Genomic DNA, 12,372 nt, shown 5'->3' on the forward strand with positions numbered 1-12,372 from the left:
CCTATACCTTGTAAAAATCCATTTTTACCTCTTTTTGGACATTGTTTGATCACCGGACGTAATCTATTCCACAACGTCACTCCACATACAAATACAAAAACTTTTTAAAGTAGTGCGGAGGATGATTTTATGTAGAAAACAGTAAAACGGTCAAATATCTTTTACTGAACAACGTTCTAATTGGGAAATGATAGAAGTAGTTCAGGTATGAATGGCTTTAGTTTTCTGTTTATGATGAGAGCATTTTATTAGTTACATTACAGTTGTTTGAATGTTGTCAGTAGTTCTTTATTGACAAATATTAATAATCAGACTTCTATTAAGAGGGCATTCCCCTAGCCACAGCCTACAATACATACATACAGTAGGCCTGCATACACACTGTGTGGATATTTTAAAAATAAAATAAATGGCCTAATAAAAGATCATACCTTGTATATGTGTATATATATATATATATATATATATATATATATATATATATATACTTGAAGGGGGCTTGATGTATTAAATATATATTTTCAAAAAAACATTGTCCGTACCAACGTTTGGAAGAAAATATCATAAAATCGACGAAACCGCCCTTTTAAATCCTGTGTTCAGTCATGTTTCTTAGGCGTTTTCCAATAGCCGTATGACCATTCGTGACACATTGTTGACAAAAAACATTAGATTTATTAATTGTAATAATTAAGTACAATAAATAAGCTAAAGGGATCAAAGCTTTTAATAATGTTTGATAAAGTTTGTGTGCTCTTTAAATGTTCAGTGTAAAGAACAACATTTTTATTATGAAGAAAAAAAGGTTTATTAAAAGTATGCATGCCAAACACTGGTGATACTCCATAAAATCTAGTCTGGTGTAATTGACTTGCCTTACTAAATGAAATAGGACATCCTAATGTAACACACAAATGTAAATTAGTGCAACCAACGAGGCAATGTTTGTAAAACTATATCTCCATTGGGCAGTAATTTAATAAACCGATTTTGTGAATAATTTCAAACACAAGTGATGTAATTTGATGAGTGAAATTAACTTTCTGGTCAGCTGAAGGCCCAGTGCTGAGAAATGTTGGAAGGGTCACAGCTTCTCATGATGACATTGCCATTCTCCGCCGTTAAACATGTCTTAAACAAAGTGTTGTGAAGAAGATGGATCTGTAAACAAAAACAAACATACAAGATGGATAAGATGCACATTAGATGACAAACCTAATTAAAAATAAGTGTCATAACAGAATGTGAACATTTAAGACTCAAGAGGATGCTGGGATCCGAAAAGTACTGTACAGTACCTGTGACAAGACGAGAATGAAGCTCCATATCTGCTGCGGAGCCGGAACCGTTCCATTACCCTTAAAGTTGCACGGCTCCAGTCGCACGGGTTCAGGCTCGAGCGTCGCATGCAGACACAGCTGCTCATCAATATTGTGCCTCAGCTCTTGATGTGATGTGCACTCGAAATACTACAAAAAAAAACAAGAGACCATATATATGGGTGTCAAAACAAGAAGACTTCAACTGTAAAAATATGGAGCATTATAAAAGGACAAATCTGGGAATGACATCAGCGGCCATTAAAGTATCTGATTTATTCCAATCTTGTGACAAATGAATAAAATCACAGACTTCCCTCCAGGATTCTTCTCACCGATATCAAGACAAGTGTTTGTGTCCACATTCTTTAACTAAAGACAAAACATTCACAAAAACGAATCAGTTTAGCTGGTAATGGCAACAAGTACCACAAGACCAGGCTCCAACAGCACGGGGTTCAAGTCAGGCACAAAGGCCTCCGTGTACACGTTTTCTAGATACCAGGAGAAGTTTCTGCAACGTAGTTTCTCTTTGAGTTTCAGCCGCTCACTAATGTCCCCATAGGATTTCTGTGCTCCTCAAAGGTAAAAATAAAACAAAGACATGTGAGCTGTGCATATTTTCTACATTAATTCATCGCTCTCTTTTCTACATTATTCACCTCTGTTGCAATGGTGGCGGCTTTCTTATTTCTGTTGTAAAATATCTTCTTGTAGTCATCCATCCAGACCTCTGCGAGGCGAACCTGGTTGCGTGTGATGACATCTGCACCGTCTGGAAAGGAATGGGGACTTCTGGTGCGGAAAATATGGCCGACCACAGAACAGGGAATGATGTCCAGGCTACCCCCACACATCCCTTTATGCATTATTGGTACAGCTTTTACAGCATTATCATAAAAGGATTCAATACAAACTATTTAGTTCCAATGAATGGGTCATATTTGGCAATCATATATAATTTATTGTCAATTTCTGTCCTAACAATGGATGACAGGAGGCATGTTTAAGAATGAAATCCTTTCAGAGACTAAGCACATTGTTGTATGCGAGACTTACCCTAAAGGCCATTTCTATGTTCTCTCCTCACAGATCACAGTCACGCCGTGCCATTTAACCCATTGAATCATTTAACCCAGTGGGTTCATTTCCTCTAGACTAGAGTTTGAGTTGATCTTGGGTGGTAAAATGCTCGTGTTGCGGTCTTCCATCTGAAAGCACGCGGCGCGCTGAATAACGTGAACAGGGGGCGGCGTGCATGTTTCCATGGTAACACTTTAAACATTAGCTTCTTTACAGATCTCGCTACAATGTGAGAGTCCCGCTCGGTTATTTCTGCTATCGTTCGTCTGTCTTTACATTCTTGATCAGCCGGAGTTATACTTTAGTTTAGGTCATGGCATTCTTTGGATTAACATATCTGGGATATCAGCGGCCTGTTGGGGACAAGATGATATCATCAGCCCGAATCAAACGAAATGTTCACGGTATGCGCATCATGTGTGCGACTTTATTGGAGGCGTTCTTGAAAACACCATCGCAATCCAGCAGGCGGTTTCCTCTTGATGTGTAGTGTGTGTTTCCTTCAGATGTGTCGGTGTTGCAGCGTGAACAGAACGGACTTCTTCCTCCCATCAATACGAATAGAGGCTTGACGTGCGCTGATCCTCGCGGTGGACTGATCCCAGACCAGCTAATCATCAGACCGGTTAACATGTGTAAGTTCAGACTTTAAACGTACTTTATACTCGTTAAAGATACATTAGTGTGGGTATTATAATCATTTTATTTTCTAAACGTTTCAGTGTTAGCCTTGCATACTTTGTTGTAGCGCGTTGCGCGTATTGCAACATAGTGTGCTGTCAGCCACACTGACGGGTGATTTTTAATTGGGCTACTTTAACTTTTAACTATTATTTTACTTTGCAGCAATTCGTCAGAAGTCAAGATTTGAGTTAAATTTAAGCATATTTGCAGCGAATAGGCCTCATTCGTGAAACACGAACGAATTTTTGTCGTTCTGACGTAAATCTTCAGATTCATGAACATGTTCGTTGCGTCTGTACGAAAGAAATGCTCCCTACCACGTGTAAATGGTGCGCAATATATTCAAACATCCTTTCTGTTAGACAAACGGACGACACTTTGCTTGATGCACTGTGTATCTTCATGATATTTCACAAGTTATTTTGCCCCATCTTTCTTTAGTTGTTGCGTTTTAAGTTTATACTGCCGTCCAATCACAGTGGAGGAGGGGCGGGACAAACACGGCATCGTACAACAATGAATGGAGACGTTATTATTGATGGTTACTGCATTTTTATATTCTGGGATATTTTTCAAAATAAAATACACGAAACGTGTAACTGTGTGTTCAGACCGAGCGCGAATGAAGCGTCAAGCGCGAGTGATTTACATGTTAAGTCAATGCAAAGACGCGATAGACGCGCTTGCGGCGCGAATTGAGCGTTCGCATATTCGCGCTATTCGCGCGAGTTGAAAAATCTGAATTTTGGCGAAAATTCGCGCCGCGTTATCCAATCAGGAGCCTGCTCTAGTAGTGACGTAGACGACGTAGCGAGCGGAGACAGAAATACAAAGTGGAGGACAAGCTCACAATCTCTGTTTGTGGACACCCGGAGCTTTACGATACTTGTTCCTACTTTTATAAAAACAGGAATAAAAAGGATCTTGCTTGGAAGAAAGTGAGGAGGGCGGAGAATCTGGTAAATTGTAAAAACACTCTTAACTCAATTTGAGTTATATATACATATTGAAACTACAAGGTAGCTAAAGGCGGTAGATTGAGCTTATTTGCCTTATTTTACAACTTCGTTTTCTACGCCTCATTCGCGCTCGGTCTGAAGACACAGTAACTGTCGTAGATATTCCAAATCACAGCAACCACGCGTCTCCGGAATAAACGCAGAGCCTCCAAAGCTCAAGCGCCACCGGCTGGCCGTTTTCAGAAGCGCGCCAGACATTATTTCTCTTGGTTACAAATGTATTGGTCGAAGATTGTTAAGTCGTTAATTTATTATTAGGCATATAGCCTATTAGTCTCCAATGCATTTATGCAATATAACGTGCCAAACCTGCGAATGTAATTTCACAGCGTTCATAGATACGTAATTTGCGTAGCTGTAATTCATAGGCGTGTATGTACACTTTATTTACGATTGATTGGAATCAATTTACGTACACTCGTTTTACTGTCAAATCTGACGATTTGTGAATCCGGAGGATCGTTTTCGGGCAGGTCAGTTTTACTCTCTGCTGAGTGTGGCAAGTGGTGGGAACCTGTGATCTTATGAGTTTTTGATCTTATGAAACACAATTTACAGTAGATGGGTCTCGATGGCTTGCATGAAATTGTAAGCAAAATCCTTTATTGATGAGAGGTCGTTTTACTTCTCAGCTCCCAAAGAAGTGTATCGTGTACCTCTGACGGACAATCAACAGTATGGCTGGTGGGTTCCCACCGGTGGCCTCGAGAATCAGGAACCCTGGACTCGAATCCGCCATTTCCCACGCAGAAACAGTGAAATGACAAAGTATGTTGAATGCTTTGTTTTAACATTTTGATAAGATATGGACCGTAATTCTAATGTCATTCTTTAATACATATCTCCCCATTGCTTTTCTTAGGTTTGTAAATGAGATGGCCATGACCCATTCAGACTTCAGCCTCTTTTGATCCCTGATCCGAGAACTATAAATACAATCTCACACACCGCCGTACACATCTTTCACATCTCAAAAAATTGGGATATAATGTCAATGTCTTTTGTCGCTCATTTTAGAAAGTGAAACCCATATATTATATAGATTCATTTCACATGGAGTGAAATATTTCAAGCCTTTATTTCTTGATGTTTTGATGATTATGGCTTACAGATCATGAAAACCCCAAATTCTGTCTCTCAAAAAATTTGAATATTACATAAAATCAATAAAGAAAAGGATATGTAATGTTGCGACTTATGAGTTTTCATTATCTGTAAGCCATCAGGCTTGAAATATTTCACTCTGTGTAATGAATCTATATAATATATTGGTTTCGCTTTCTGAAATGAGTGACAAATGATTAACCTTTTTCACAATATTCTAATTTGTTTTTTAGGTGTACCTGTACATGCGCAGCTGACAGGCACAAACAGTGACATTATGGTATCGCCATTTACATGCTGTTGAATAAATAAAGTTGTTCGCTTATTGCAATCCATGATGCAACAGAAGCGTATCTCATCTTCTGCCTTGCAGACAGAACAAGTTTAGGAGAAATAGGAAATGCAAGAAAAAAACTCCGGAGAGTTCAGATGCAGTGCATCTTATCATGTCAAGCTACAGAGTTAAGTCATGAAATAGGATATATTATCTGTTCACATTATTCTTGGGACATAACCAGGAAATTATATATTTAAAACATAAGCATATGTATCCACTACACACATCACAATATTGCGGCCAGAACATATACTGCAAAATGTTATTCTTAAAGGGATAGTTCATCAAAAATGAAAAAAGACGGTATTTTGAAGAATGTTTGTAAACATTAACCTCATTGTATGTAACAATATCATATTTTGTGTTTCATAGAAGAAAGAGTTATGTACAGGTTTTGAATGACACGAGGGCGAATAAATGATTGAATAATTGAATTTTGGGGAAAACTGTTTAATCATTTTATAATGTACAATGGTTCCCTGTCAAGACTTGAAACTTTACCTGATGCTTATGTAAATCTAGTTTTTAGTAGCCAGCATTTTTTTAGTGTTCCATTAGTAACAGAATCTGACTAAATGAAATAACTGATCCAAGATCAGAGGTTAAGGAACCTTAGCAATGGTGTTTGCAGTACTAAACAGCTGAACACACAAAATGCGTTTGCAACCTCTTACAGCATCTGAGCAGGAATAGTGACTTTCGTAACCACAACTCACAGGCAGAGAGTGGCTTTAGGTAAGAAAAAAATCACATTCCGATCAATTTACATTCCTAAAATAATTATAAATAATAAAATATAATTATACTTACGGTATATAAATATATATAATTATATCTATTTATTATAATTATTATATAAATATAATTATAAATTGTAAAAAAGAAACAAATTCATCTAATTGCCTTTATCAACAAAGGATAGACACTGTCAAATAATTTGTTAATTATAAAAAAAGAAGCAAACAAAACATTGTATATCGTATCATCACTGGTTAGTCAAACATCATAAAAAATAAATAAAATCTTAAAAAAACGATTTTAACAAAACAACAATCACAAAAACAAATAAAACAGACATTATTTATTTTTAGAGGGGTGGAGTTTATAATCATCAAGAGTCTTTTCTCAACTTTCCTTTGCAAAGTTGAAAAGCTAGTCCCTTTTTAGTCCTTCGACTGAAGTAAAAACAACAAAACGAACAAAGGAAAAGTCAACAGAAATGTTCAGACCTGATCCAGACAGAAGCCGCAGTGTGAGACACATCATCTGCTAGACCACAGCACAACACATATGTTTGCTTCCTTCACACTGTTCATTCGTGTACACTTTATTGCACGTACTGGTCGAAACAACAGGGCGCCAACATGATCAACTGACATGCAATGACCAAACGTCCATCACAGCGAATGTGCAATAAATGAGAAACACAGCAGGAATGGAGCTTTGGCTGCTATGCAAGTACACTGAAAGAGCTGACCGACTTAAACACGGCCTGTTTAAAGACCATAAGGAGTTAAATGTTCTTGATATGCTCTGTAGCTGAAGAGGCACTGTTATCGTATATTTACGCTTGTTCAGTTAAGGCATTTGCATTGCGATGTGGGAAATTTCTATTGGTTCCATGTTAAGAGTTAGCTTGTGTTCAGTATTACAGACGTAAACCTATACACCTTGTCAACAGGTATTGCAACGCACAGGTTAAAGGCGTTTTCCTTAAAGGTACAGTTCACCCAAAAATGACAAATGTCCAAACCTCCATAACTTGATTATGTGAACACATAAAAATACATTTTGGTCTGTTTCACACACAAAGTAAACGCATGGCTTCCCAAGATGACAGCTTTAATCGCAATTCATTGAAACTGCGTGCGAAAAAACAGGCAGTTCTTTGAAATGTATTTTTTTGTGTTACACGGAGAGAAGTCAAACAGCTTTGTAACAGATTAAAGGCTTTGTAAACGGATAAAAATGTATTTCGGGTGAATTGTCCCTTCAAAGTAATGCTCACTAAAATGAACCATAAAGGCTTTTTCACACCAAAATATGACAACAAGAGTACACTTCAACAGACAGTAACGCCTTTTTAAGCTCATCCGCTGCAGCCCCTTCAATTTGATTGGCTGTCGTCAGGTAGAAAAACGAATCGCCGTGAAAATCGATGATATTGTTTGTCTACCGTTACTGTTATAGTTTTGATGTGGCCTGTGCTATTCTCTTAACTCTAAAGATACATATATTTTTAAATCATCCCAAATGTTTCACTCTTGGTGTGAATGGGCCTTGAAGGGATAGTTTGCCCCAAAATGAAAATGCCGTCATCATTTACTCACCCTCAAGTTGATCCCAACCTGAATACATATCTTTGTTCTGCTAAACACAGATAAAGAGATTTAGGAGAATGTTTGTAACCAAACAGTTCTGGGGCACTACTGACTTCTTTAGTAATGAAAAAATATGGCAGTCAACGGTGCACCAGAATTATTTGGTTTTCCACTTTCTTGGAAACATCTTTTGTGTTTAACAGTGGGATTTATACACGTTTGGAACAACTTCAGGATGCATAAATTATGACTGTACTTTTTGGGGTGAAAAATGCAATGGAGGGAATACTGGTCTCACGATCATTCGTCATTGGCTGCAGTTGATCAGTTGGTACCATCACCCTCAAACCTCTCAGTTCAGGTTTCATCTCTCCCGCTGGAATGAAATCATAACTGAACAGATAACTCGGACAACCATAGCTGGAATCAAAAAATGGATATAGAGGTGATACAAAATACCCAAACATTAAATCTTGAGGGAATCAAACGAACAAACAAAAATGGTAGAGAAGATACCACAGTCAGACATGCTTTGAGCTGTTTTAGTTTGGCAAGAAAGCAGCTTGTCGTATCATAGAAACCTCACAGTGAAAAGAGTTATGCCCCTTCGAAAAAGCACAGTATTCAGTCATAATTTATAGATATATTTCTTTCGTTTTAAAAAAGTCCTTCTGTAATGAATTGGAACTCGATAAACTGTCTCGTACCGTGGTGTCCAATGCCGTGGCTTTTCCCCGGGTGCCTCCGAAAAACTCTTTTTTTCCTTTATTTCATTTTGTACCAAAACTACTTTGAAAAAGAAGAAATGGTTGGCGGAATACACAAAACAAAAGTGAAGTCTCCCTTGAGGGCTTGACCTGGTCGTACACACAAAAAAACACCCTTCCAGAGGAATTCATCTTCATTCTTGCGGAAATACAGAATTCATGCAGTCCTTCATTTGATCACCCCGATTGCTGGTCAACCAGTGTAAATTACATTACATGATAAAACGTTGTAAAAACAGAGGGGTGCGGACGTTGTGTAATATTCAAAACTTCCAAAAACGTTTTGACTACTTCTCTTTTAAACACTTTGGTCTTTGGTCAATAGTTCTATCCTTCATTTATACAGATACTGTATTTGCACACACACAAATATACAGGCGTACATTTTTACGTACGGTATAAATGTGCGTGTCATTTTCACACGATTTTCCATAAAGGACTCTTTGCACAAAAACATCAAGCTTGAAATAAATAAGGAATTCAGAACAGAACACGAGTGCCTGTATTTATATTCTCCTGAAATAAAAATAACAGATGTCGCACAGAAAAAAATAGGGAGAAAATGCCTTATGTACAGCGTTTCTCTTCGGCGAATAAAAGGCCTTTATTAAATAATCAAGACTTTTCATCTTTCATGTTGCCTGAGGCTTTAAAACAAAAGCATTCATCCTTCAAGGCGCGCAGCCACATCCGAGACCTCCAGTTCATGACTCCCCGGTTTGGAGTTAGTTTTTTTCAATGATCTTTCCTTTTTTGTTTGCTTTTCTTCAAGTGAGAGCGATGGCTACTTGTTTGACTTCGGGTTGCGTCACGCAATCCTTCTCTCTGGGGAATTGTGGGATTCCGAAGGAACACTAGTGCGCTGCTAACTGTTGGGGGGTCCGTGGTTCAGGAAGTAAGTGGTCATCTCACCCTTGCCTTTAACTTTTACGACCCCTCGACACTCCAGCTGGTAACCTTTACTGGCCAACACCTGGTGCAGGTCTGTGGTCACCTGCGAGAAGCAAAAAGATCAAGGCCAGATGAATATATAATACACTACAATACCGTAAGAAAACATAGTTGCTGTTTTGCCCGACTTCTTGTACTGATGGTATTACAAGTTGCAAATGCAGCATTTAAGACCGTGAGGGTGTACCTGAATATGGTCTGGAACCCCAGTACTGTCCATCCGACTGGCCACGTTGACTGTGTTTCCCCAGATATCATACTGGGGTTTCCGGGCTCCAATAACTCCTGCAACCACTGGCCCTATGTTCAGTCCTACAAACATGCAAACAGATGAAGACTTTTATATTTGCATTGTTATTTTTGGTCACAGTCACTGGAATCCTATGTGACCATGCAAGTTCTGCTCACCAATCTTCATCTGGAAGTTGTTGAAGGAATGCTCATTGATGTATTTCATCTGCTCGCGGAGGCGCATGGCGTAGTCCGCCAGGGCGGTTATATGCGAACGGCCTTCTTTGTCGTAGGTGGAGTCGTTGAGGCCCGATGCCGCCATGTAGGTGCTGCCAATGGTCTTTATTTTCTCCAGCTGCCTGTATTTCTCCTCACTGATGATCTACGACAGACGAACGACAAGAACGTGTCGTTGATAGTCTCGTAAGCATCATTTAAAATTGTTATTCGTATTCCAGTCTCCAGGCCTACCTCATCAAAATCAGCGATGATCTCATTAAGGAGCCTCAGACACTCCACTCCCTCATTGTTGGCCTCCAGCTCTACGTAAAACTCTGAAAAGTTGCTGATGGAGGCGAACATGACGGCCACGCACTCGCAGGACTGATAGTACAGCTCGTCGTTCCTTCTCTCTCTGGCTAGAAAGTGGGCGGCCACATCTTTAGGCAGGATGTTGTGAAGGAGCCGGCGGTTGTAGGCTTGAAGCTCCTCCATCTCCTCTTTCTCTTCTGTAGCCTGCAAAAGTAACAAAAGCATACGATATAGAATAACATTACTAGTGTGGATAAATGGGGAATAATTAACGGATCATCATATTACACACAGTTATGGTCAAATATGACCCCGTTGACTCCCACAGTAGGAAAAATTACATTCTAGTCTTTTGTTCTGTTGAATACAAAATTAGATATTTTGAAGAACGTAGTTCTGGGGCTCTTTTGACTACTATTGTCATTTTCGTACTATGGTAGTCAATGGTGTCAAAGAACTGTCAGGTAACAAGCAGTCGTCCAAATATCGTTCTCTGTGTTCAACCAAACAAAGATATTTACACAGATTTGGAATGAGTACTACAGAGTGAGCAATTCGTGACAGAATTTTCATTTTTGGGTGAACTGTCCCTTTAATGCCCAATATCTTTGAAGTATAGTCAGAGTTGAGTATGGGACATTTTGTTCAAGAAAATAGCACTGTTAAAATTGCATTACCTGTTATATTAGTGTACTTTATTTGTTGTTCCTTTGTAGTTTTATTGTAGTTTATTTTTGATTTTATTTGCCAGTTTACGTTCTTTTGGCATGTTGTTTATTTCTCCATTTTTAGTTACATTTCTTTCAGTTTTAGTTTAGTTTTTGTCAACTTTCCTGTAATAATTGTAATGTCTCAACTAAAACTTATTTCGGTTTATTATTAAGTCATTAATAATTTTCATTTTCATTTTGTTTGTTTCATTTAGTTACTGTAGTACTAAATGAGATCTAGGCCTATATGTTATTTGATTTCAATTAATGGAAATGTTTCAATGGTTTTAGTTGACTATAATAACCCTGTCCGATCTGGCATACAAAAATCGGTATACATTACTTTTACATTATTTTCAAAAGTTCATTTTGATCTTGACACATTTCCTGTATTAAAAATTATAACATTGTCCTCAAAACCTCGGGGACACCAGGCTGCAGCATGTTATTGTGGTATTATGGATTGTAGATTTCCCCACCCATAACACAGTTTAGTTGGGGATTTTACAAGGCTCCAACTCTGCCCAACTGGGTGGTTCTCAGCCAAAATCATGTTTTATGCCAAGTGTGGCTGCAGCTATACCTGAAGTTTCCAGAGAAAGTCTAGACGTGCCGTAGACTCCACCTGCTGGGCATGTAGGTACAGTGCCAATACAAACACGGTGAGGATCACAGGGGTCATGACCTTCAGAGAGACTTTCGTCACCCGGAAAGGACTGCAATAAGAAAGCAGGTCAATGGTTTATTCACACACCCACAGCATTTATTATTTGCAAAGCGTGAATGTAACAGAGTACAGCAAAGAGCACTATGCAACAGTTCATGACAAAACAAAAAAATTATACAAAAAGATAAGGAAATAAATGATTGTTTTAACACATACCACTGATCCATGGTGGCATTGATACTGGACCTAAGATACCGGAAATAATGAAGATTTATTTTATTTATGCAAAGATGATAAAAAATGTAAAAGGAACGATTTTAGCAACAATCGGAGATAATATAGGCCTTACCACTGCAATGTTTCGTTAAATATGCTGAAACAGAACAGCAAAAAACATTTATTTAAAACAAATAAACAGCGAAAAGGCACATGTAACTAACATCAGGAATAAAATGTTATTTAAGAAGAGTTCATTCTGAATACAAGGGGTTTATAATGTATACTCATGATTGAAATATATACACAATTACACACTAAATGTAATATTGGTCAATTGTGGTTAATTGTACACATATATTACATTCAGAATGTGATTTTGCTGTCCCCAAAATCTCATGGCAAATAATAGAGGGCGCAGATCGGGTCAAG

At 38.2% G+C, this 12,372-nt stretch overlaps 2 protein-coding genes and 1 long non-coding RNA gene across 3 annotated transcripts in view; 1 reads left to right on the forward strand and 2 right to left on the reverse strand.

Annotated features, from left to right (window-relative positions):
• Positions 1 to 1,047: 1,047 nt before the first annotated feature.
• On the reverse strand, positions 1,048 to 2,176 carry LOC306906704 (polypeptide N-acetylgalactosaminyltransferase 6-like; the record flags this gene model as incomplete). The annotated part of the gene is made up of 5 exons (XM_079478303.1): positions 1,048 to 1,161; positions 1,299 to 1,469; positions 1,629 to 1,691; positions 1,749 to 1,889; positions 1,982 to 2,176. 5 exons carry the CDS (start codon positions 2,174 to 2,176, stop codon positions 1,048 to 1,050), a joined length of 684 nt encoding a protein of 227 aa, XP_079334429.1.
• Positions 2,177 to 2,906: 730 nt separating this feature from the next.
• Positions 2,907 to 5,978, forward strand: LOC306906760. The gene is made up of 3 exons (XR_013787863.1): positions 2,907 to 3,037; positions 4,738 to 4,873; positions 4,968 to 5,978. It is a non-coding gene; the product is annotated as an uncharacterized lncRNA (long non-coding RNA).
• A 460-nt stretch (positions 5,979 to 6,438) lies between these two features.
• The window catches only part of adcy6a (adenylate cyclase 6a), a 46,216-nt gene continuing 40,282 nt past the window's right edge, over positions 6,439 to 12,372 (reverse strand). Inside the window, exons 18-24 of the mRNA XM_079478365.1 lie at positions 12,074 to 12,097; positions 11,941 to 11,970; positions 11,641 to 11,773; positions 10,288 to 10,551; positions 9,994 to 10,198; positions 9,773 to 9,897; positions 6,439 to 9,628 (exon numbers count right to left, since the gene is read on the reverse strand). Coding sequence (XP_079334491.1) covers positions 9,500 to 9,628; positions 9,773 to 9,897; positions 9,994 to 10,198; positions 10,288 to 10,551; positions 11,641 to 11,773; positions 11,941 to 11,970; positions 12,074 to 12,097 — 910 coding nt within the window. The 3' untranslated portion in view covers positions 6,439 to 9,499. The remainder of the gene's footprint in view (positions 9,629 to 9,772; positions 9,898 to 9,993; positions 10,199 to 10,287; positions 10,552 to 11,640; positions 11,774 to 11,940; positions 11,971 to 12,073; positions 12,098 to 12,372) is intronic.

Source organism: Barbatula barbatula (assembly GCF_947034865.1).
Source record: "Barbatula barbatula genome assembly, chromosome: 17".
Lineage (NCBI taxonomy): Eukaryota > Metazoa > Chordata > Actinopteri > Cypriniformes > Nemacheilidae > Barbatula > Barbatula barbatula.